Here is a 27,460-nt window from a genome sequence, read left to right as displayed (position 1 = left end):
AATGAAACTAAAACGTTACATTTTTTAAAAAATGCATCCAGGTTTCCTCTGAAGAAAAAGGGCGGCATTTAAAAAAAAATGCTTTGTTAAAAAGCAGTCCCAGACATGGTGGTCTGCTGAACCCAGCAGGCCACCATACCTGGGAGGGCCTGTCATTCCCAATGGGCTAGCAAATTGCTAGAGACTCCATATTAATGAGCCTCGCAATTTGCGACCCCATTGGAATCGCAAACAGTGTTAAACACACTGTTGTACATGGCAAATTGCGCCTTGCAAAAGAGGCGGAATTTTGTTGGTCGTACATCTGGCCCTAATTTACCTATATTCTGTCCACAAAGCACTTTAAAGGGGTAGATTACTTATTACTGGACCTAATCTGGAATGGTGGCTCCGATTTCAACTGGTTTTTGGCAGTCTAACTGCAATGGCTCTCATGATGGTTGGCAGGGCGAAATCTGGGTAAGCTTGGGAGGGACCCACAGAGGAGCTACACTGCCGCCCCAATGGATGCTGTGCCCATCCAGACGCAGGGCTACCACGTCTCGCCTCACATGAGTAGCGTAATACAGCCACTGGAAGAGTCGACACGTTAGAATTGCATATGTCCTATGCTCCCGAAATACCACTCCTTCTGCTCTTAACCCAGATGGCAAGGAACAGCACTACAGTCACCAGGTGGGAACAGGCTGGCCTCACCACAGAGGAGGATCTTTTAGAGAATGCCTCTGTGATTCAGTTTGATTCACTACTTAGTACAACAGAGCTCCCACCATGTTCTTGCTTTTTCTCCCTCAGATCATTTTTAGCACTGATGCACTCCCTGTGGCATGTTACTAATAACAAACCTCAGACGCACAGTTATATGCAGACTCTCAACATGGGTACAGGCCACAAACTCATTACATTGTTATATAGTACTAATAGGAAGGGAGAGCTACAACATCTCAGGGGTTTTCATTTTGGGCCACCCATCCCCGGTCTAAGAGTGAAGGCTGGTACTAGATTTGCAGATCCATTACTGATGGTAGAGAAACACGCTATTACAATGCAGTGGAAATTCTCTTCAGGTTCCCACACCAAGCAGTCGAGAGTGGCTGCTAGAAAAATTCACAACCTATGAACGCATGGCACTACACAAGGAGAATGCCCAGGGCCTTTGCAAATTATAATCGCCAGCGAATGAGGATTTGTGCATAGCCCCATTGCTGAAGCCAGAGAAGATGACAATAGACCTCCGAGGCATCTAAACAGATTAATATGATATTTGGGCACTGGCACTATGCGTGCCTCACTAGAGAAAACACCTTTCATACCGATCCATCCATCAGTGTAAAGTACAGACGGACCGCGGAAATAGGCTGGAAACAAGCCACGCCCACACAACGATGGGAGCGAGAGGCAGTGCCCGGGATCACAGGGCTGTGAAGGAGGCGTGAGAGGCCCGGAGACCGCAGTGCAGCGGAGGCCGAGCGCCCAGACGGCAGGGAGGGGCTTTTGGGGGCGCTAGACCTGGAGTGTGGGCGCTAGACCTGGAGTGTGGGCGCTAGACCTGGAGTGTGGGCGCTAGACCTGGAGTGTGGGCGCTGCACCGGCAGGGAGGAGCTCTGGGAGCTGCATTGGCAGGAACTCTGAGCACTAGATCTGGAGTGTAGGCGCTACACCTGCTGAGAGGATAGTGTGGTCCTCACGGCTGAAGGCGGAATCTCCTGGAAATCGGGCAGTTTTGAAGCTACACTGGCCCTAGAACACAGTAATTCAGCGGGTGAGTGCAGCGATAGTCAGGAGTGGCCGAACTGATCCTGACTCTGGGGAGCTCCCTTGTGGGCTATCAGGCACGGAGCCGGGCGGGATGGTCCAGAGGAGGTGCAGCCCTCCAGGGTGCAATCGGAGGTGAGAGACACATACAAGTGGGGTACCTGACACCAGTGGGGGTCCCCTGGACCAGCGGTGCTCCTGGTGGGGGAGGAGAGGAGGACTGGTCCTTCGGTCCACAAAACCAGCCACTCTAGAGCCGAAGACAGGCCACAGCAGACATGCCATGGCGGGAAAGTCTGGCGGCGATACAGCCCTGAGCGAGGGAAAAAGGGAAAAGACAACAATAAGGGGGCTGGGGGCGTAGGTGCATGCAGAGGGAGTGTGAAGTTGGAGATTCACCCCTTGGCCTATAAAGCGAGGCGCAGGCCGGAACAGTGATTGTGCTCCTTCGGGACGGTGGCAGAGAGAACGAGTGGCTGAGTGATTGTTGTCAGGTTACTCTGGGAGCTAAAAGGTGAGGGGAACTGCAAGAGGGCGGATTGCGGACAGGTGGGCGCAGACTTCCCTGAAGTACTAAAAGAGCCCTGTTTGTCTGAGAGGGCAATTTACCGGCCATCAATCCTGCCACAATCTTGCCGCCACCGCCACAGAGTCCTGCCACCAGCGCCGCCATTCCGAGACTCTATTACCCAGCACCACCAGCGGCGAGTGCAGCGCGCATACCAACCACGCCCACAGCAAGCGCCATGAGTACAGGGCTCCCGCGTCGCCGGACGCGAGCGGGCAGCGCCGGGCGAAGCATGTGGCTGGAGGAGGCCCCCTTGGTTTGAAAATCGCACCTAAAGAGAAGTAACTGGAAGTGAGGGGTTTTGCATAGGGGTCAGGCAACGAAGAAGCAGGAGTGACTGACCACTACAACTGCAAGTCCTACCATTTACTTCGCCAACGTAATCTGTTTCTTTGGGCTTGTTGTTTTTGTTAGTATTAAGAAAGCCCCCACAATTTTAGCCGACACCACAGAGCTTAGTATGGGCAAACAAACCGTAAATGCCTTATGCCATGCCCCCCCTGGTTCCACCCCCCAACTTCTCCCCCAGACATCAATCGATCGGATGTTACAAAGGGCGATAGGAGTGGTGGCCACAGAAATCCAGCGAACTGAGCGCCGACTGTCTAACTCCGGACCTTCCCCTGGCCTTGTCACCATCTAACCTTTCCCTTCCCCTTGAAAGGGGTGACAGTATTCAAAGTCAGGTTTCTACGCCTAAGTCGCCTGTTCCAATTATAGAAGCTACATGTAGGGCAACTACTAGAAGTAAAGGGTGCACTAAAACCCCCGCTAACTCAAGTGCGGCCAATCATCATCCTCAATCTAAGAATGTGGGGGGCAAAAAGAGGAAAATAAACAATGGAACCGCTGTGTCGGTAGTAGCCGACCAGAGAGTTTGTGAGCCTCCAATTCATCTGGATCTATCGCCTCCTGCATGGGCTGCTTCATTTTCCAACATACTATTCAATCAAATCAGCGGGCTTCTAAAAGAAGAATTTGCCCTAATCCATGCCCGTTTGGACACCATGTCTAAGACCTGCACATGCACAGGCTCATCCAAATACATCACTCCCAGCCAACACACATGGGAGAAATACAGCTCCAACTTTGTGCACTAGTCTGGGAAATACATCTGCTGAGAAAAGCAGAGGGGAAGGTTTTACAGCCCATACGGCAGATAAGGGGTCAGCAAGTTCTAGCAATGTAACAGCCTGTATTACTGAGGCAAAGGCAGACTGTCTCGTTCGTCGTAAGGAGATTGCCAGAGTTCCGGGAGTAGACCCCACACCTCATGGTCATCAAGGCCAAGAGCTACCTCTTATTAATCTGCCTCCTGCTAGTGTACCATATGTACTAGTCCTTGCTGGTGTGCCCTCATTGGGTGAAGATAAAACAAACTAATTTGGAACTTCAAAACAAATGCCTCCTTTTGCTTGCCAGACAATATCAGTTTCCTTATGCCAACGCAGTTGATATTTTGATGACTCGAAGGGTGAAGTGGATTGGCAATCGGGCTTAGGGCATTAGTGGGGATTGTGTAGTTGTCAATTTTAGGAATCACCACTTGGTACAACAAGTTTTATACCAGAGTAATGGGAATTCTACCATCAGACTTCTTCCCCCTCACTTATTTTTACAACCATGGTTTTGCTTGTGGTACAGGAGTTGGGTCCCGTTATGGCACTAGGGTACGGCCTTCTCATCGATCTGGGAGGGGCCAGGTGGTAGGCTTGCAACGGCCCCAACCATTTAACTTCTCTTAACAGATTTGAGAGCTTGGAGGAGGTGGATTGACTCTTGATGCCAGGGCCCCCTTGTAGCAATGCTGGGCCAGTAACGTTCGAAGTCAACACAGTGAGGGCAGCGGAAAAATTGAAGATTGTCATGGATAGTGGAAGGGCAGCATGCAGCGTGCAAGTTAACATCTACCCTTGAGCAGACAGAAAAATGCGTAGTAACTGCAGTGCCGGTTGGTCCTTCTCTTAATCAAAATTCTGTAAATAATCCTGGGGTCCCACCCACGAGGGAACTAGTTATGAAGGCCTCAGCTGACAACCAGACCTCTCTCCATAGGATTAAGTTACTATCCTGGAATGTGGCTGGTATCAAAAACAAACTACATTGTCCAGAATGGGGAGTCTTTGTAGATTCTTGTGACATATGCTTAATTCGGGAAACATGGGCTATAGACCACCCTGTTCGTAGAGGCTTCGCATCATTCCATATCCCTGCCATTGCGGGAACTAGGGGCAGGCCTTCAGGTGGACTCCGCATTTGGGTCGGATGCCATCTGAGTTGCGATGTTAGGCAAGTAGACTCACATAGTCCAGACATCCTTTGCCTTATATTATCTTTTTCTAACAATCTTAATTTTTTTTTTAATTAACATTAATTCTAGGCCTGTTAAGACTGGTAAGGAGTCCCCTGCACTAGCACACCTAGAAGATCTCCTCTCGGATATCCCCGTGGATGCCGCGATAATTCTGGGAGGCGATTTGAACTGCCAGTTTGAGCCCCTACTGGAATCTGGGGATTTGGACAGCGCAGAAGAGGATGATATATGGGCTATTCCGGAGCCCAACATCCCTCGGATCAGAGCATAGTCCCCCTTAGCTCTTCAAATTAAAGCGCTAACTCTCAGATATTCACTGAGAGCATGCAATGGGTGGTTTCCTTAGATTTCCCAGGTAGTTTTACCTACAATAGGCTGGCCCACTCCTCAATCCTAGACTATATACTTCTGGAGACCAGAGAATGGTCGTTCGCCTCGGATTTTAGCGTTATACCACGTGAGGACAGTGACCACAATGCGCTGATGGTAAATCTTGCAATCTCCCCCGGGGCTGAACACAGCCCGGATCATATCGACCAAGACGATGGGCTTCTCCTTAGTAACAATAGGAAGAGAGTGAAGTGGTCACGGTTAGAGAATTCCCAGGAAAAAATGGCAACACTATACAGGAAGTTTATCCCAGACCTGGAGGAAATGTTAGAATATGTGCACTATGATATCTCAGTACCCCTCAGTAAGGTTGCTAAAATCAATCGCAAAGCTTTCCTGAGACTGAAAGATGTCTTTTGGAAGGAATGTTGTAGGACTGGTGCCCACAAACCACGGCAATCTTGGTTCGATTCCAATTGCAGGAAAATGAAAAGTGCCCTGAGAGGCCATAAAATCAAAGTGTAGTCCTATCATAAAAATGGCAAGGCTGGTCTATAAAAACGCCATTCATGCTGCCAAAATCTCCTGGGGAGAAGAACAGTAGGCAAATCTCTATCAGGCACTGGAAAATAAAGACTCAAAATCTTTCTGGTATATAGTGAGCTCAGGGACTGCAAAAGGACAGGGTGCTGTTGAACCTTATATTGCGGCAGATAAGTGGGCGGCCCATTACAAACTCCTATATGCACAAAGTCCCGATGAATGCACTGGTCAGGGGCAGGAAACTATAGTCCTCCCAGAAACAGATTTAGATAGCACAAAGATCACCTTGAAGGAAGTGTATAATTCCTTAGACAGAATAGTCCCAGGGAAAGCAGCTGGCCTTGATAAGGTTCCTGGCGACATGTATCGGGCTGAACCTAAGATCTGGGGCCCTTATTTATGGATAGTTATTAATGCCATTCTGGAAGGGATGGATCCCCCTGAGACTTGGCTGGGTGCAGAGGTGATACCAATATTCAAAAAGGGTTCGCCTCTACTCCCAATCAACTACAGACCGATCAGCTTGATCGACGTCTCTCAGAAGGTGCTTGCCAGGATCATTTTGGATCGCCTACAATTATGGATGGAGGACAATAATATCCTCTCCCCCCTCCAGACGGGGTTCAGGGCCAAAATGTCAACGGTAGACCAGATTTTCAGGCTGTAGCTCCTCTTTTGGAAGACAGTAACGATGGGGGGACGGCAGTCTGTATCTGGTCTCCATTGACCTTATAAAAGCGCCTTCGACTTGGTACCCAGAGAGGCACTATGGAAGGTGCTCAAAGAGTTGGGACTTCCGTCCTATCTCTTACTCCTACTTAGGAAATTACACACTGGCACCTTCGTCCAAATTAGATTTGGTAAGTACGGGGAACACACTAATCGCATTCCGGTTAATAGGGGAGTGAGGCAAGGATGCGTGTTAGCCCCAACACTGTTTTGCATCTTCATTAATGGCTTAGTGGATGTTCTACATAAATGCCAGAACATCGATGCCCCTAAGCTAGCAAACAAGAGTATACCAGAAATGATGTTTGCAGACGGCACCTTGCTCCTCTCAAAATCCCCCATGGGCCTGCAAAAAATCCTGGATGCCTTCTGCAAATTTTGTAGGGGTAGGGGTTTAGAAATCAATATACTAAAAACAAAATTTATGGTTTTTAACCCCAGTAAGAATGTCCGCTCTAATCTCAGCATGAATGGTGTACCGTTAATAAGGGTATCAGAATTTGATTGCCTGGGTCTTACCATAAATGAAAATATGACATGGAAACCCCAAGTGGCCAGATCTAATCTGAAATTAATACAGACAACTGGGGGTTTGGCTAAACATTATAGAAAGTACTTCAACAAACCCCTGACCCCGGATATAGAGATTTATAAGACGCAGGCCAGAAGCTCAGCTCTTTACGGGGCTGACCTATGGGGGCACTCCAACTTTAGGCCAATTACACATACCGAAAATAATTTTCTGAGGCAATTGACAGGGCTTCCGCGGACATCCCCTCTGTTGCCCTTGTATATGGATCTGGGGGTGAGACCTATCGCACAAGAAATTGCAAGGCGTCCGCTACTGTATTGGTGATGTCTGTGGGCAACAAACGAGCTGGCGGAGTACAGAGCAGAATTACAAGAGGTACTCAGCCTATCTGGGGCAGGGAAGGTTCCTTGGCTTATGCATATCAAGAAAAGCTTAAATGAGATAGGCTGTCCCGAGCTATGGGCAAGTCCTCTAATTGCCCACACCAGGGTGACGCGAACATATTTATCCACCATGTACTGGAAGGCGAAAATTGATAAGATCTCAGAGGACCCCAAGATTGGCTCTGTAACTCGCCAGTTCCTGGATATAAAAGCCATTTACCAACTAGAGCCGTGCTTGGACTTTATACGTCCAACCATTGCCAGGAAACTCTATTTGCAGTTTCGTCATGGTTATCTCCCCCTGCATTAATTTGTTAATAATTGGTCTAAGGATGTTCCCATGGCCTGCCCTGCCTGTGGTCTAGCTGACGAAACAGAACTGCATGTTTTTTTTTGTTTGCCAAGGCTACTCTAAGATTAGAAGAAGAGAATTACAGCAATTATGTAACAATCTTGGTGCTATCCATTGCATAGATGTGTTTAGGCTTTTAAAACATGACACCAGCATGCATATAGTATTTGCTACCTCACGATTTCTTGCTGCAATGTGGTGGGCTCGTCTGCAATTTTTAAAACCTTAATGAAATTTATTTTTGTATCTGTGGTCATTGACAAATTGCGAAAGATCTTTTTCTTTTATCAATGTATTTTACTCTTGAATATTCCTGCCAAAATCTTTTTTTAATCGTTGACATGAAATGCTGTCTTTTATGGTTTCATAACCGAAATAAAGATTTTCTACTACTACCTTTCATACCAAGCCTAACCCTCCCTTAAATAACCGAAACACATCTAGCAACATTGTAAAGCTGTGCCAGAGATTAGATCAATACAATTTATGTCAAAATAGGAGTACAGTTCAGTGTAAACACTGTCCTCTGTTGCCCCTCATTTTAAACACCACTTCTTCGTTAGTCATTGAGGAATTCTTCATGTTCACTGCTCATTATCAATTTTCTATGTCTTGTATTATTGCTAATATGGCATACCCTAGGTTTGATCGAATTTAATTATGGTACAGGTAACACACTCAAATGAAACGCATTCCTATTCTAATGTACTGGGCAACGCCAAAAGGCAATGATGTTCTTTTATGCAATGGACTAATATTGCATTCACATTGCTCAGAAAGCATCTGCGATTTCTGCTATAACTTGAAGTGAAATGCAAACTGTGTAACACGTGATTGGTCACCTTTGACATAAATGCCAATAAAAATATTTTAGAAAAAAATACTAGATAGATCAGGTGATCTACCCGTCAACTTTTTGACTGTATATCTGTTTGGTGCTCTTCTTCTCATTTCAAAATAGCAATAACAATTTCAGAATATTTAGGAAGATGTGATAGCATCAGGTTCCCATGTTCAAGGACACTTTAAATATAAACAGTCTCCCAACTCCCCTTACCTATGATTCAATCATTAAGGAAGATTGCTAAATATAATGAGTTGACAAGCGCAAAGTAAAGTGGTGCATATGGAAGAGAACTATTACACAAAACACCTCTAAAGAGATGAGGATTTACATCCAAGCAACTATAATCTGCTAAATGTACTTAAAAAAAAAAAAAAAAAACCAGCAAGACTCACCTGAGGTAGCTTCTTATCTTCATCGTTCAGGCAGTCAATTGCGTTGTTAAATACCTCTTCAACCATTTTCTTTTCCTCATCTGAAATAACAAGGACACAACTGAGAGGACAGAGTTTACATTGAAGATATACAGATGATACTCTTGTTACCACCAAACTGGCACTGAGCAAGACACTGACACCCGATCAGTAACACCCAGACTAGTATGAAATTAGGGCATTTTAGGACACAGTTACAAATTAAGAACTTGCCATTTGAAAAAAATCAATTTCCTTAGTACAGCATTATGCAGACATACAAATAGTTTACTAGGTTAAGATTTTCTGTACTGTACATACACAGAATAAGATACTTTATATCTTCCTAAAAAAAGCAATTAGGAAGTCAGCATAATCTTAAAAAGAACATTTTAATAAAATGCATTATTGCGGAAAAACAGTTTTGTGATGGCAGAGTGCTCCTGTCAACGTACAAATTGATTCCAGGGGATCGGTTCAATGTCATCAGTCTGAGGAACTGACAGTTTTGAAACTTCTGCAGGCCTAGATGCAGTGTTATATACTGCTCTGCCTCCCAGAGGTGCTCCAAAAGATAAAACTGAGCTGCTCAGTCTCAGAGATCTTTCGTGAGTAGTGGCATCAGCAGAGCTATTACCTAACGAATCGACATTGACTTCAATGATAACTGCTGAAACTGAATACAATTACTCGTATCCACCATCTCACTTTGGACAGTGGAAAACAGGTGTATCTTAGTTCACTGCACTATGCTTAAATTCTTCAGGACCTGTTTTTTGGCCATGCCCAGAATCCTGCGCCATGCCTCTGTACCCGATGGTCGCAGACAGTCTACTGGGGCTTATGGGCACAAGGTTTGGCGTTTAGCCACACACTGTGGAAACTACCTGCTAGGCACCTCCTTTAACCATGAGCAGCAGAAACTGGACGCAGTACCAATTAAAAATGATCAGTGGCCATGCCCAAAGGTTTGCTTTCTGATATGCCCTTTGTATCCACTGGGCAGAGACTATGGCTATGTCTAATAAGCACAAGGCAGAACAAATAGCTTTCAGCCATATCCGGAGGACCACAACCGGACATGGATTTAGGACGGTAAAGTCAATTCTCTCTCAACAAGAATTAACGATGCGATCCAAATACTACCTTTTAGAGATCCTCCTTTAATTTCATACACTCATTCATCAGACCACATGAAACTTTTCAAGATCAAACTTACGCGGACACAGCTAAGTGCACATTTGTCCTACAGGGCTAGAGTGACATTCTTCTTCTATAGCTGCATGAAATAACAGTACGTCACTGTAACACCTGGTAATTGGAAAGTACACCAACCTGTACACATTGGATACTCGTATATACTAGTACCCCCAAATTCTGGTTATTGCAAAGGTTGGAATAAGAGTGTAGAAAAAACTGTGCATGTTTTCCGCAGATTGTTCCTAAACCTGTTGCAAAAACATAGCCTTCATTTCCTGGGACTTTTTTTTCAGCCCTCTGGAGACTGCTACCTTGTAAAGTGGCCTGCCTCCACAATAGATAAGCCAGGTAAAGATTTCCACAGAAATGTATGAAAGGCTGTTCATATTTAAGACCTTTAGTACTTCATTTTGTTGGCTTTGATCAGCAGGGCAAGCCTCACCACCAGGAACGATAGATGGTCAGTGTTACGTCAAATAACCAGGTCATGGTGATGTATCTAATAAATGCTTTGGGCATTATCAAGACGATAGGGAAAGGCACAAATCTGTTGGGAAAGATTTAAACATCTATAAGTCTTGTGGAGGGGTGTGTTTCAGCACCCCTGCTGTATAATCTGTGCACCTCGGATCCCGGTGCCTCAGTGTCAAACAATAGATTTTTTTTATCTAGACATTAGATCTTTCCCTTTACAGCTTGGCTCAGTCTATTGGGTTGTACTGCAATATGTGTATGACACTCCATTGCTAGATACCACCAAAACATGTTTGAAAGATCCATTTTTAACTCTAAAAGAACATAATTGAGAGCATGACTGGGAGTTCAATAAGGCAACGACAAATGTGTTTTCTTTTAACAGACAGAAAAGCATGTCAAAATATTTTTTTTTAAAGAGATAGGGTTCAGTAAGTGACCACATACTGCTATCTGAGTGTGGGGTTTAATTGGAGAGGATATTTAAGAAACTTCTTTCAGCCCTGAATTACCAATCAGCCATGCCTTTAAAACGATTTATTTAAACTTCAAGAACTCAAAATGAAATCCAGGGGCAGTGATTCGAGTCACATCTCTACTGGCACTAATTTATGGGGGCAATGTTTTGGCAGTAAAAATGCACTAGCTTTTTCGATCTTGCTCATTGCAAATTGTTTTGTTCTTTGTTTAATTTGCCCCACTCAAATCTGACTGTGCTTGGAAGACAACCTTAAAAAAACAGCACTGTGCATGAAAGTAATTTTTTTTAATATTACTTCTGTGCAAGTAATATAGACAATCTAGGAGACAAATATTTTAAAGTTAATAATTCATTCATTGCTTTTAAAGAATATCTAAAAATAATGATCTCTGCATTCAGCTTTGAGGCAGATTAATAAGAACCATCTCTAATGATCAAATAGTGTACTTAGTTGTAAGTTATGGGAAATAAAATGAACCCTCAATCTTTATTCTGCTCTGCCAATGAGACTTTGTCATATGTTTCTCAGTGCACGTTTCCTACAAATGTCATTGGCGGAACGCAGATGCAACCCAGAGAAACATCAAAATCAGCATATTATGTGGAAAGTAGGACGAGTCGATTATTCACATTCTCTGCATATGTATAGCACAGGAAGGAGACCACAAATGTATTCCTAAAAATAAGTGGTGCCAACTAGAGTGTTGCACTCACAAGGAAGCAGTTACCTGCAGTCTAAGGGGGGAGAACTTGCAGCTCAGTGGATGGGGGGCAGGAGGGATGAAGGATACTGGCATAAAGCTAAAATGTTATAATAAATTGGAGAACCACAGTGACTAACCTTTTCAGCTCCTGTTTATTAGGTCCGAGAGTTGCCAATCTTTATTGGAGAGAGCCATGAATTATGAACCAGTTAGAGCTTTTATGGTACACGGTCTAAGTATTTGGCCAACTCACAACAATCTTGTTTAAGAGATAACAATTGTATGCAAGTGACTTACCTAGGGCATTGGTAAATATCGGTAAAGTCACGAACAGCCTCCAGAGGAGAACATCTCATTGGACAGCAAGATGCAAAATCACTAGAGAGCTACTATAAATAGTGCAACCAATGTACACATCATGTGTCGGATCTCTACGGAATGATATAGAAGCATTTAGGAAGGCCAAATGCTGGAGTGCATCTAGTGCTCAGATACCTTCTGAATGCGCAATGCTGCTTAAAATACACCAAGGCTGTAATATCTCCAGAACTCACCAGAGAACATAGTGGGGCAGGGTGGTCCGGTCTATATGCATAGCCCGCTATCCCAGCTTTATGGGAAACAGTCTGAAAAGCCCCAAGTGTATGCGTACACGTCTATCATGCCAGGTGTCTGAGTAAAATAAACTGCAAAGGGAGACGAGGAACACTGATATTATACTGAGTCCTGTCTCAATGTTATTAATACACACTAGTCAATCCAGAGATGAAACGAATTATCACATACATTAATCCGTGCACAATATGTGGGAGACCGTGTAACAAGTTTGTCAACATGTGGAACAGGCTACCACAATCACTAGTGCAAATCTGGATTGCGAGGATAATACTACTGACCCAGTAAAAAAAATTACAGCAAAATACAGACTGATCACGTCTCAATCACTTGCGGTGTACGTGAGCATTCATTCACTCACTCGGTGGAGTCCCACAAAGATAGTGTGTGCACAGGTCACACTATTTATATAGTAGCTCTCGCTAGTGATTTTGCATGTTACTTTTAAAAGAGGTGTTCCTTTGGAGGTGGTTTGTGACTGTTTGTACAGGTACTTACCAGTGACCTAGATAGTGATCTGCATACAGTTGGGGGCTCTCAAACAAGACAGTTGCAAGATGACGAAATATTTAGACTTCCTCTTGCCTTGATTCGAGCTGCTGTAGACAGAGAACATTGGTCCTGATGAGACCCTACAGTTAAGATTGGGTTGAAAGGTTGGCACCCTGTCCCCTGGTAACAGAATCACATGGAAGGAACATATGAGTCTAATCCTCCAACACAAACTGTGATCCAAACTGTTGATAACCAAATGTACATACAGAGTATTTTGTATCACTTTATTCCCCTACAGCAGCACAACATCAGCTCCACTTTCCCATCGTATAATTTGCAAATTGTATGCATTTATCTTATATGAAGAAAAATATTATTTCGACCAAGGAGTTAAGGGTTGGGTCTTCTCCAATGTTTGTATGATTATAAATCAACATAATACTAATCATCGTACAATTCAAGTGAAAGCATTTAAGTTGGAGTTTATGGTTTCCTTAAATCCCACAGAAGTAGAGGTAATCCTAGAGTCCCATGGGACAACTGTTTTTTTGTATTATATTGAATTACCCTAGTCCCTATGGGCATATAGGGTTGTCCTTATTTGGTTTATATTGTTTCTAGAGTGTGCTTTAATATACTGTTCCAAAGACATTTCAGATTGGTCAGTGCTACTGAACTTTACAATACTGAATGCAGACAAATGTCCCAATTGAAAAATGTGTTATTAAAAGGAGCATTTTATTTTTAACAGTATGTAAAATCAGGCAATTGCATATTTCATGGATCATCATCAATAATCTCTATTCGAATATAAAATATCCATAAAAGCACAAAGCAATATATCACAGGGTTAAACGCTTAAAACATTACATATGAAAACACAAACTGAATTAAAACATACAAAGGGAACTTTTGCAATATAAGCACAGTGCGATGGATCATCGTATATTTATAAATAGCACCATAACCGTACGACCCATCAAAACGGCGGCGTCCGCATACAAAAGGGCGGGCAGTTTGTTACCATTAATCATCGGGACATCTGTAGTCAATTCAGACAACACATTGTGAAGCTCGTTAATATATAAAATAAACAAGGGTGGGGCCTAGACACATCCCTGTCTTATCCCTCTACCGATCACCATGTCCCCAGAGACTGCCCCATCCGTGCTAATTCTCACCCGAGCCCTTACGTCCCTGTGTAAATATGCTAAAAAATACACTAGAGCCTCATCCAACCCATAATTTAAAAGGCAAGACCAGAGCCGTGATCTTTTAACAAAATCGAATGCCGAGGTAAGGTCCATAAATGCTAGGTAAATGGGGCAGTGCCGAGGTATGGTGTATTTCCCAATTATCAAGTTAAGGTTAAGGCACTGTTCCACCGTTCCAAGATTGCTTCTAAAACCTAGTTGACATCTATTTAAAATATTTTCCTCCTCGGCCCAAAATCTGATTTTGTTAAATAGCACCCTCCCTAATTTCTTAAGTGTATGGTCAATTAAAGAAATTGGTCTATAACAACTCGGGTTGGATCTATCGCCCTTTTTAAAAATTGGAACGATAACAGATGTTGACCATGTATTGGGGATATTGGTAATTGTCAAATTATTAAAAACATTAATTAGAAGGGGTGCCCAGAACTGCGGCCTAACTTTAATAAGATCGATGGGAAACCCATCAGGGCCAGGGGCCTTGTTGCCCAAACTTTGGTCGATAGCATCCTCAACCTCTGATATTGATATTTGAATTTGTGAGGCAACTTGATTGTCTATAGGATCCTCACACTGGGGCATAGCAGCATATATTTGCGAGAAATGGGCTACCCAGGCTTCGCTGGTTAGGTTACAACTTAAAGGAGTAAGTATGGCCCAATGTTCTCATAGACTTGGCTGCTGCCCAAAAGCCATTTGGGTTATTAAGTCTTGCAGCACAATCCAAGTTGTTCCATTGTTCTTTTAAGATCTTGGTTCTCCTCTGCTTAGTCACTATTTTATATTGGTGCCTCAATCTAATGAGGTTAGAATCCCTTGGGACGGCTGAGAGAGCGGCTCTGAGCTCTGTTTGCCCATGAGCAAACGCTGTTAAACCACCCAGGGTTAGAGTTAGGAGCAAGTGCAGGTCTTGAGATTAATTTTAATGCCTGCACATAGTTGAACAAAAGCAGAGTACCTCTGGATTGGGATCGACACATGAGAGACAAGTTTCGCAGATTGATCGATAAGTTTTTTGCATTTTTGAAAACACACTACTATCATCAATACCCTTCCATATAACCCTTAAGTTACCTGTTGAGGGTGCTAAGCTACAGGCCCCTGGCTCTTTCCTGAAGTCGGGTCTGGGGGCAACCCCGAATAGAGCTAAAATTGGATTATAGTCCCTAAACGTAGTGGGTTTGACCTCTGCTTTAAACAAATAATCTTCTAGGGTGGCCGTTATAAAAACGTAGTCTATTATTGAGGCGCAACCACGGCCTCTATAACAGCTAGTTTTTGGTTCCCTGTAAGGTTAGATATATCCAAAATAAAATTGAAAAGATTAACGAAATTCATATTAGGTATAGTTAAAAAATCATGATAAAAATTTATAAAACAGATCGAAAACCCCAGTGTGTATATCAAAGCTTGGATGTTAGCGCTTTTGGTGGGAATTGTTTTAACACTGCCGTCTGAAGAAATTTTCACCCAGATGGATAGGCCTCCAGAAGGTCGGCCTTGTTTGGGGAGGGGTGTGATAATATTGAGGCATTCATACTGTTATGTTTTCATTAATCAGTACTTCCTTGTACTTCCTCTGTCTCCTAGCAACAAGGTTCTATTGCTGGATTGGCTGTGGAGCTGAGAGGGTGGCTCCTGGGGGTCGCTGTACCATACTTCAATTAATCCCCTTCTAATCCTGAAAGTGCGTCCTGTGATATTAAAATTGGCGATGAGGGTGGGATGCTGTGAAAGGGACTAGCATTTTGTCTCAGGATATCCACCATTTTGGGAGATATTTGAAGAAAACTACTGCGTTTCTTTGGACACTTTGAAAATTGGAGACCCCCAGTTTGCACTAGTTTCTCTAACATACGCGAACATGAAGAGTTCTATGCCGACTTCGCAGTGAAGGTTTTGCTATGGTAACAAGCGGATTTCCTTTGAGAATTACCAACCGGGTGCCTGAAGGCGTTTGCTGTTTGTAAGTGAGAGATGGCTTGCCTCCTTCCTAGGAGGACGGTCATTTGAAGTGTGGGAAGGAAACGAGAAGTCCCCCCCCTTTGCCCTCCAGTGTGGGGTCCCTCAGGGCTCGTCGTTGAGCCCGACCTTATTTAATGTATATATGGCCCCCCTGGAGGATGTGGTGTCTCCGTTCGGCTTTAACATCATTAGCTACGCGGATGATACGTAGATGGTAGTGGGGCTTTCTCAGTTAGAGAAGCAACCAGGGGTGCTTCATTCCTGTCTGGAGGAAGTGTTTAGGTGGATGTCTAATTCATCCCTTAAACTGAATGGCTCAAAGACCGAGCTTATGATCTTAGGTCAATCCTCCTTCTCCCTGTCCCCCAGTAGCTGGCCTGACTGCATGGGAGCTCCTCCCAGCCCGAAGAAGGAGATTAAGAGCCTAGGGGTGTGGCTGGAGCAGGACTTGACGTTTAGAACACACGCCAAAAAGATCGCAGGTGTATGTTTTGGAATGCTCCGGTCAGCCCGCAGGATTCTGTCACTCCTCCCTGAAACCTCCCGTAAACTGATGATTCAAGGGCTCATTATTTCGAGGTTGGATTACAGCAACGCACTCTTTTTGGGCGCGCCGGAATCTACATTCAAGAAGCTGCAGCAGGTGCAAAACGCGGCGGCTAGACTGCTGACCAATGTCCCCAGAAGGCAGTCCGCCAAACCGGCACTTAAGGCGCTTCACTGGCTTCCGGTGCGGGAAAGAGTAACCTTTAAAGCACTCTGCATGGCCCAGAAGAGTTTGCAGGGGAAGGGTCCAGCGATCCTAAGGAATATGATCCAACCCTATAAAGCAGTAAGGGCTCTCCGTTCGGATCATAAATTCCTCCTCCAGTCTCCTAGAGTAAGGCGAGCCCGTACTGGAGGAAGAAAGTTTTCAGTGAATACGGCCTCCGCTTGGAACTCGCTTCCACTTGTGTTGCGGGCAGAGATCAGTACTCTGCGCTTTCGCAAACTACTAAAAACTCATCTTTTCCCAGCTTAGTGTGTCATGTGTTGGCGGTGGAGATCTATGGATAGCGCTGGGATGCTAAAGGGTAACCGTGCGCGATATAAAACTCCAAATAATAAGTAAACCCCTACATCAACGGTGACTGCTCGAGACGAGAACATTTTTCCTTCGTGTGAACAAACTCAGAGGCATCTTAGCAACAAGGTAGACAGCCAGCGAATGCGCGATGATTCTTACCTTGTGTGAGATGTGCGGAAATGAGGAGCATGCAAGGAGCGTGTCATTTGCAAGGAGGCGCCATTTCCGGTAACTGATTCAGCGACTTTCACGAGAAGGACGTGCTGGCGTTTTCACAGTCAAGGCGACGTAATAAGCACAATAGCCTCAACGTCATTAGAGCAATCCCTTCTCAAGCCCTGATTGGAGCAGAGTGAGGACGCATTTGACGTTTTCCAAGCATTTTGTTGCTTAGTTACACGGAAGCTTCAGTTTTTAATCACGTTCAAGCCTTGCTTTAGCACGAGTAATCGCCTGAAACGGACTCCTTCAGATTGCATTTATACGCATGCATGACCACACGGGTGTTATCAGTGAGTGAAAACCACTAGCGGGGTCATTTTGGGACACTTATCTTGGATTGTCTTTACATAATTGTTGCATATCATTATTTATTTAGTGTCTGTGGTTCACTGGAACATTCTTGTTCATTGGCTGTGTTTTGTGGTGAGATTGCATTTTAACTATGGCTACTCAAAATATTCCTCCACCGCCCACATTTTTTTACAGGAACCTGGTCCCACTTGCATGGAGTGGGAAGATTGGAAGGAAGCTTTTGTTACATACTTAGAGGTTATTGGAGGAGATGTATTTTTGCCAAAAAGGAAATTTGCCATTTTGTAATTAAGCTTAGGTGTTGAGGGTAGGAAAATCTTATGCACATTACCCAATTTCCAGGGAAGTGCCGATAATGTGAATTCTGATTCTGAAGACGACCAGTATGATGTGTATGAGAGTGCCATGTCTGCATTATCTGAAACCTTTGGCAAAAAATTAAGCTTAGTAGTTTAAAGACAAGTTTTTCTCACGTGCTCAAAAACAAGGTGAGAAAATTGAACAGTACGTTGCCGCTCTAAGGAGATTAGCAGTAAATTGTAGATTCAAAGATTTAAGGGATGAAATCATTAAGGCTCAATTAATTAATAGAACAAACAATTCGAAAATTCAAGAGAAATTAGATTTGAAAGATCCCACCTAAGATAAGTCTTTGGAGATCGCCAAACGTATTGAAAATACTTCTCAATACGTCAAGGATTTAGCTGACAAACAAAAAATTGATCCGGACCAAAGTAAGATATGTACGCTAAATCCCTCCAAGAAAAGTACTAAGATAGACACTGAAGATAGGAAAGTTCCTTCCATGAAACAGGAAAGGTGTGGTAGTAATAAGCATACAGCAGAAGCTAGTCATTGTCCAGTCTCTAAAAGCTGTTGCTACAAATGCAAAAGAATTGGTCATTTTTCGAGAGTTTGTAAGGGAGAGGATTTCCATAATGGTAAAAAAAACTGTAAACATCATAAATGATACTGCTGCAGTTCGTTGCACAGTTGAAACACAAAGTGAGAATGATTCTGATATAGAAGTAATAGTTGTAGGAGACAGTAATACTTCTGCTCACAATACCTCTGGTGCTTATGTTCCCCCTAAACGCATTATTACCATAAATGACTATGACATTCCAATGTGAGCAGATTCCTGTTCCCCTTTTACTTTGATAGACAAACAGAAGTGGAAGGACTTAAGGACCGAAGAATTAATTCCTACAGATGTTGAACCTCAAGGGTATTGTGGAACAAAGTTACCCGTTATAGGATATTTTAATGCAATGTCGTTGTTCAAGGGGAAGAGAAGTGAAGCTAAGATTTATGTGGTAGAGGTAGGAAAGTGTTTATTGGGATGGAAGGAACAGAAAAATTTGTGGATCATGCTCGATCCCAATCATCCTTTACAAGTTGTATTAACGGGTTATGACGATAACAAATGGGTGAAAAGGTTTACAAATTTGTTTAAAGAAGAATTAGGATGTCTTAAAAAGTTTGAGCACCGAATTGTACTAAAGAAGGACGCCATACCCAAAGTGCACAAGGTTCATAATGTTCCCTTGGCGTTGAGAGGAAAATTAAAGGATGAACTTCAAAGATAGTGTAAAGAGGGAATAATAGAACCTATAGAGGCATCGGAGAGGTTAAGTCCGATTGTGATCGCGCAAACATCCAATGGAAATATTTGCATGTGTGTGGATTTAAGAGATTTAAACGAATGTATATGGGTGGACAGACATCCTTTACCGCGTATGAGATGTTGTCTAGTGTTGCAGGTGGCAAATGTTTTACTACTTTGGACTTATCCAGCGCCTACCACCAGGTGCGTTTGCAACCAGAATCAAAACACTTCACGTCCTTCATAACACCGGAAGGTGCTTTTAAATTTGTTGGGATGCCTTTTGGTCTAGCCTCGGCATCAGCAGTATTCCAAAGAGTGATGCAAACCATTTTAAAAGATGTAAAAAATGTGTTGGTATTCCAAGATGATTTATTAATATGGGGTGGAGAGGAAATGCATCACGATGCAACTTTGTTAGAAGTGCTCACTAAGTTGGAAGCTGCTGGTCTTACCATTAGTCTCCAAAAATGTAAATTTGGTGAACAGGCGGTTGATTACTTGGGACACACCTTGTCTTTCGAGGGAATCAAACCTAAATTGAATTTAGTAGCAGATCTAGAAAAGGCTCCTTCTCCTCAAGACAAGGATCAATTAAGATCATTTCTCGGTTTGGCAGAGTACAATGCCACATTTGTTTACCATTTTTTTTTTAGCAGATACATCCTTTGCGTGAGCTCATGAAAAAAGGGGTACCATTTGTATGGTCTGTAGAGTCAGTCAGCGTTTGTGGCCATCAAAAAAGCGGTGGCCAATGCTACCGTTTTGAGTCCGTTCAACCCACAGGATGAAACTATAATTGTGACTGATGCCAGCGGTTATGGACTGGGTGCTGTGCTTATGCAAAGAAGTGATGGTAAAGAAAGGGTAGTGGCTTTCGCATCACGTACTCTTAAAGGTGCGGAGTCTTCCTATTCCACCATCGAAAAGGAAGCGCTTGCTTGTTGGTGGGGTGTACAACACTTTCGAACTTATGTTTGGGGCACAAAATTCAAGCTTTAGACAGATCACAGGCCTTTGCTGGATATCTTTACCACAGCGGGGACTGGAAAAGCTACCCCACGCATTGCTAAATTGTTGTATCGTTTACAAGAATTTTCATTTGATTTGAAGTATGTTCCTGGTGTGAAGAACGTGAATGCAGATTGTTTATCCCTTTTGCCTGTAAATAGTGATGAGGGGGATTATATTAATGAAGAAGACTGGATGGTAGCTAACATCGTTGATGTTTGTCAGGCTATCAGTGAGAATGAGTGGAAGGAGGCTATTGCTGCAGACGTAACCCTGGTTAAGATTATCAAGATGTTATCTACTGCCTATGGTTGGAAGTTAGAAGACTATGTCAGAAGTTACAAAGATGCGTAGGAGGATTATCTGTTGTGGGTGGCATAGTAAGGAGATGTGACAAATTAGTTGTACCCGAATCTTTAAAGATCAGATAGATGGATTTATTGCATGAGGGTCATGGAGGTATGTCTGCAGTCAAGAGAAAACTAGAATGGATTTCTGGTGGCCGGGCATGGATAGGGACATCGAAAGATTCGTGAGAGTGTGTGTATCTTGCACATGCAGTGACAAATCTCATGTTTTGAGAGAATCACCCATCACTCCCACTAAATTACCAGAAAAACCATGGGAGAGATTGGGAATTGATATATGCGGTCCATTTGATTGTTTAGCAGCATCTGAAAAGTACGCCATCGTTATGATGGATTATTATTTAAAGTGGCCAGAAGTAGCTTTTGTCAGCGAAGTCAAATCAAGCACTGTTATTACATTTTGTGATGAAGTTTTTCGAAGGGAGGGATGCCCTTCTGAAATTTTAACTGATAACTGTCCACAATTTATTTCTCAGGAGTTTGGCGTCTTTCTCAAAAGGTTAGGCATCAGACATTTAAAGACTCCTGTTTATCATCCTAGGGGAAATGGTTTAGTGGAACGCTTTAACTGTGTGTTGGGAGAAAACATTCAATTGTGTATATCTAAGAATGGATGTTGGAAAACATAGGTTAAGAAATTGTTATGGAATTACAGAACTCCTTATTCCGTAACTGGAGAAACTCCTTTTAGTTTGCTTAAAAGTAGAGTTCCTTGTACTGTGTCCGTACCAGCATGGATGGGCAGAAGTGGCAAGAAAAATGTTAATGATACGGACTTGCGCACTAAGGTTGAGAAATATCAATATGCCTATCAAAAGAGGCATAGTGACAAAATAGAAAAGGGTTTCAGAAATTTTGAGGAAGGAGATTTTGTAAGATTGTGGGCAGGCAATATTGTAAAGAAGGGTGCTTCTAAATTATCTGAACCAAAGGAAGTTGTGAAGGTTGAGGGAAATTTGATCAAATTGTCCGATGGAAAATGGTGAAATATACGTAGGGCAGTCAAATGCAATGATGTTAAAATGAAAATTTGGTTGGATATAAATCCTAAAATAGTCAATAATTCAAATGACATTACTAGAAGAATTCCAAGTGAGCTTCTTAAGTTTAGACCAAAAAAACTGGAGAGCCATGTTTGCAATTAATTGTTTCATTTGCGTCCATGGAGTTTTTCTTTTGCTATTTTGATTTCATTTACCATTGATTTTTTTATTCCTTCAAAATTCCCAGTTCATTTATTACTTTTGGTTGATAAAGGGAGATTTATTATGTTTTCATTAATCTGTACTTCATTGTACTTTACTGTGTTTCACTGTACTTACTCTGTCTCCTAGCAACAAGGTTCTACTGCAGGATTCTGTATTGTAGAGTCCAGCAGTGAAGCTTGGCTGTGGAGCCGAGAGGGTGGCTTCTGGGGGTCGCTGTACCATACTTCAATAAATCCCCTTCTAATCCTGAAAGTGCGTCCTGTGATCTTAAAACATACCCTTCAAGATATAGGTCTATTGTTGCCCAAGTCTCTTGGAACATTAAGATGTCATATTTGTTTACCATCTTGACCCAATCGTCACTACTTAGTTTAGAGGCCAAGCCGGCAATATTCCAGCTTAGAACATGCAACATTGGGTCATATAGCTCAGAATCATTGTTTTCCAAAGTGGCCAACATAGGCGTCAAAAGAACGATTTCAGTGGGTTTTAGTGTGTATGACGGTCAATCTAAACTATCAAGATCAGAGAGGGCAGAGAACCTATTTTGTAACGGATATGAGGAGACAGCTGGAGTGTGCTGCTCAAAGTTTGGTTTATAAAAGAAACCTAGAGGTAATGCCCAAATGTTAGTGGGTAAAAAGCTATTAGTCTCCTTCGCCATCAATATTGACCTAACAAGTGCTGGTCGGCGAACGTTAACAACAATGCAATCTCCCTCAATAGTCTTGTCTGACAATCCAATCCAGCCAACCCTGCGTACCATTAAGATGTCATTTATATTAAACCTCCTGAACCCTTTGTGTTTGACCAACCAGTCAATACTTTTATTCCGTAGTTGGTCCCAAGACTCAGATTTATTTTTCCCTAATGGGGGAACCCCTGCAAGAATCAGGACATACGGACACGCTGCCGGTGGTAGACTTAAAACATCATTACTTGCCTCAGCCGGCCCGCAAACATTATTATGAACAATATTTGCGGGGGCTGTAGGCAGGGCGTGATCAATGATTTGACTAGGTGAGTATACTGTGGTGGAAATGACTGGATTTTGAGGTTTAACAGAATCAATAGGGGGTTTAGGAGGAATACTATCTTTAGTTTTGCGACAAGTATTGCAAAATACAGGAGGCTGTATAGGATTTATAATTCCCTGTCGTTCATTGGCAATTGTGTCACTCTGGGTCTGTGGTTTGGAAATGCCGCCCTGTGAAGATAACTGCATAGGTTCATTACTATGCGAATTTAACTTATTAGTTAGTGATTCTAAGCAGTCCAAGCGCTTCCATAGTGCGGCAAAATTCTTATCTACAAGCTCTTTCACTTGCTCATACATCACATCTACAATAATGTCAATTGCGGTATCCCCAAGTCTAAGATTTGAGAAGGGTGTCGGTGTTGATTCAGTTTGTGTATATACAGAGTAATTTAGTGTCTCTGAGGACGATAAATCAACAGAGGCGCTGACAGGTACTTGGTCTGCTGAGACTGCAGGACCTTGAATCCATGTAGTTGGCGCAGTGCGTTGTGGATTTGAACGGTAGGGTTGTTTCCGTTAAGAGCAAGCCGGCTTAGCTGTTTTCCTTTTTCTTTTCGACCCAGTAACTTCAGGGTGTGGGGAAACATTCACAGTTGAAGGAATGTCATTAGAACAAGCCAGTGATGAGGGATCCTCCATCTCCCTAATATGCCCAATGTCCTCACCTACCTCAGGGCCTATTTCACTTTGTCGAGTTGGCGATTGTAAATTGTGGTCAGCTGATATAATCGATGTTGGTGGGAAATCATTACAATCGGTATTCTCAATTTTTACAGGGGAACTGGGGTCTTGCTAGGCCCATGGACAAGCGCCTCTCGGTTAGCTCAATTTCAGTGCTGATATTAACTGCTCTCTCCAGCATACTATCTATAGACGTAGTGTTACGCGGGGCTGGAGTAATATTACGTTTGCCCATAGCGATTGCTGTCTCAAACATAAAACTTGAATGAATCACCATTCACCGCAACCAAGCAGAGATGATCAAAGATGTCAGAGGGGTGGCCCAGCCCGGCCTCTGACTGGCCCGCCCTTGGTCTGGGCTTCGTCCTGCGCCACGGGTGGAGAGGCAGCGCTATATGCGCGGTGACCACGCCTCCCCCTCACTCGCGGCAGCTGGACCAGGGAAATGGCACTCTGGGAGTTGGGAGTCCTCTCCCAGAGTGCTCGCAGCAGCAGTGGAATCAAATAGCGTGGAGAATTAGTCCTGGGACCTCGTCCCACCAGGGTGCTTCTGCCAACAACGGAGAGAAGTGCAGCCAAGCAGGGTAATAAGCGGATCCTCCGACAGCACACAGAACGGCAACAAAGAATCCCGTGCCGTGGGGGGGAGAGGCAGCGATATATGCGCGGTGACCACGCCTCCCCCTCATTCGCGGCAGCTGGACCAGGGAAATGGCACTCTGGGAGTTGGAGTCCTCACCCAGAGTGCTGGCAGCAGCAGTGGAATCGAATAGCGTGGAGAATTAGTCCTGGGACCTCGTCCACCAGGGTGCTTCTGCCAACAACGGAGAGAAGTGCAGCCAAGCAGGATAATAAGCAGAGCCTCCTCGACAGCAAAGAGAACGGCAACAAAGAATGAATGAACAGCTGGATAACAAACAGAGACATATATGCACAATATGGGCAATACACTATGATATAAGTATGCCCCAGTCGTCCTAAACCAAGAGTGCTGGAACTAGGGGAGCAGAAAGTGCTACAGCACCCTCAAAGCTTGAGGCGGTTCAGATGGATAATGGAAAACCGGTAAGCCTTTCAATCAGTATGCTTTTCACAGCATTATTACCTGTGTGTTCACGTGCAACGAAAACTCAATGATAATGAAGGTGAGCCCAGGGAACCAATGTAAACAAACTGCTGCACTTGTCATTTATTTACAAGTTTACAATACGTGGCTAAAAAGAGATGGCATTTTCCAACTTTTGCCACTCTTGCGATTGGGTCCTATGGAGGATGAATTAGAGGTACATGAAAGACACCAATGCAATAAATAGCCCTCATCAAAATTCTCAACATCTACAAAATGAGGCTCATTTTGGGACTCTTAATTGTGAATCATGAGGTAATTTTTTTGCGGAAGGACACTTTCAAAGTAGGGTAAAAAAAAAAAACAACAATACCACCACAAGTTCTCTTTTAAATAACTTTTTGAATTTAAATATATTACAAAGCTATTAAACACTATGGCAATACACCAGTGAACCACAATTTGACCAAAAGATATAGCTCAGACTACCATAGAACTGATTCCCTTCCCTCCCAAAAGTCCACGCTCCCCACTTAAAGTTTGTGTTCATTTGCTGCACTCCTTCGTTTGGTAATCCCGGTTTGTTTACCGCTCCTACCCAATATTTTAATGAGCCAATATTCCTGGCCAGTATCCCCAGTAAGAAAAACTATTCCATCACCATAAACTACTGTATACGTGAACGGTGGGAACGATCAGCACACAAGCGACTACCGTGTCAATTATTATCGCGGCTTAGGTTTGATTGAGCGTTGTTACGAGTGCTTCTTCGAAAACAGCACAGGGCGTCTCTTGCACATGATTTAAAGCCAGCAATTAAGCCACGATATAACGTGCTGTATGCCAGAGTCGTTTTAAAGTGTTACAAATGTGTAAGCACTATGCATACAACTAGGCAATGGGTGCATCAGCTAACGACAACATACCATTTAATGCTTTAAAAGTCAAAGTAGCAAACTAAAAAGGCACTTAACCTACTCCCAATGTTACGTATTTAGAAATTATTATGCGAATACTACTACTACTACAAAGCACTGCAATAGTCTGCAATAGTTTGCCTAATGAAACTGACTGCTACACATTTGTTCGCCCAGCGCTCGAGCTCGGCTCTACAGGGACCTCTAGACACGGGCTGCGCTACTGCATCCCGTCCCACTGTTCACCCAGCCACGGCTCCACAGGGACCTCTAGTCACGGACTGCGACACTGCACCCCGGTTCACCCAGCGCTAGAGCGCGGCTCGACAAGCACCTCTGGTCACGACTACGATAATGCACCCCGGTTCACCCATCGCTGTAGTATCTAGTCACGACTACGATACTGCACCCCGGTTCACCCATCGCTGTAGTATGGCTCTAGAGGGTCTCCTGGAAACAGACTGCTATTCTACACCCTTTTCACTCCGCGCAGGAGCCTGGCTCTACAGAGACCTCTAGTCACGGACTGCGACCCTGCACTCCGGTTCACTCAGGGAGACCAGAATTGTAAAGCCAAAAACCGGGACATTTCATGAAAACAGAAGGACTACAGTTTTACTTCAAGTGAGCGTACAGAATGACAGCGCTCCTCAGCACGGAATTACAGAACCGGTAGTTAGACCATACATAGAAAACAATTTTTAAACCCAGAAGCTTCCCTGTTAACTTGCTTTCTAGAAACAACTGCTCACTATCCCTGCTTTGTACAACTTAAACACCTCCCACCGTTTTCAGCTGACCCTCTCCAAAAATCGAAACATGAGCTAAATTTCCTGAAATCTGCCCGGACTAGTGAAAAACCCGGACCGTCCGGGTCACCCTATTCACTCAGCGCTAGAGCACAGCTCTACAGGGACCTCTAGCCACGGACTGCGACACTGCACCCCGGGTCACACAGCGCTAGAGCACGGCTCTACAGGGACCTATAGCCACGGGCTGCGACACTGCACCCCGGTTCACCCAGTGCTAGAGCGCGGCTCTACAGGGACCTCTAGCCACGGGCTGCGACACTGCACCCCGGTTCACCCAGCGCTGGAGGGCTGCGACACTGCACCCCGGTTCACCCAGCGCTAGAGCGCGGCTCGACAGGGACCTCTAGCCACGGACTGCGACACTGCAACCCGGGTCACCCAGCGCTAGAGCACGGCTCTACAGGGACCTCGAGACACGGGCTGCGATACTGCATTCCGTTCCACTGTTCACCCAGCGCTAGAGCACGGCTCTACAGGGACCTCTAGTCACGGACTAAGATACTGCACCCCGGTTCACCCAACGCTGTAGTATGGCTCTAGAGGGACCTCTATTAACAGACTGCTATTCTACACCCTTTTCACTCCGCGCAGGAGCCTGGCTCTACAGAGACCACTAGTCACGGGTTGCAATACTGCACCAAGATTAACCCATCGCTACAGCACGGCTCTACAAGAACCTCTAGCCACGGACTGCGACATTGCAGTCCGGTTCACTCAGCGCTAGAGCGCGGCTCTACCGGGACCTCGAGCCACGGACTGCGACACTGCAGTCCGGTTCACTCAGCTAGAGCACGGCCCTACAGCCAGGACCTCGAGCCACGGACTGCGACACTGCAGTCCGGTTCACCCAGCGCTAGAGCACGGCTCTACAGGGACCTCTAGGCACGGGCTGCGATACTTCATCCTGGTTCACCCAGCACCGAAGCCTGGCTCTTATAACGGCCTCCAGTTCTGCACTCTAGTACACCCATGGCAGGTTCCATGGCCAGTGCAAGGAGGTGACATAGCACTGTATGACAAACTTTATTCGGTACGGAAATTGCATACCATAAAAGTATTTACATATAAAAATACATTAACATTTATACACTTTTCATTTTTGCAAGATTAATTTGTTTCGCCTAAGCAATTGGAACAAGTGCAAAATGACAAAAGCGGATTTAAAAGAGATGATGTAGCATTAATTTAAGAGTGATAAAATAGATTAAGAGAGTTTGGGCGATGTATAACAGTGCAGAAAC

At 44.1% G+C, this 27,460-nt stretch overlaps 1 protein-coding gene across 1 annotated transcript in view; it reads right to left on the bottom strand.

Moving 5' to 3' along the window:
* Positions 1 to 27,460, bottom strand: part of MTREX (Mtr4 exosome RNA helicase) — a 780,177-nt gene that overhangs the window by 465,477 nt on the left and 287,240 nt on the right. Inside the window, exon 12 of the mRNA XM_085631304.1 lies at positions 8,746 to 8,825. Within this exon, the coding sequence (XP_085487430.1) occupies positions 8,746 to 8,825 (80 nt within the window). The remainder of the gene's footprint in view (positions 1 to 8,745; positions 8,826 to 27,460) is intronic.

The sequence above is a fragment of the Triturus cristatus genome, chromosome 2_1, assembly GCF_964204655.1.
Source record: "Triturus cristatus chromosome 2_1, aTriCri1.1, whole genome shotgun sequence".
NCBI lineage: Eukaryota > Metazoa > Chordata > Amphibia > Caudata > Salamandridae > Triturus > Triturus cristatus.
This window is presented reverse-complemented; position numbering and strand designations above follow the sequence as displayed.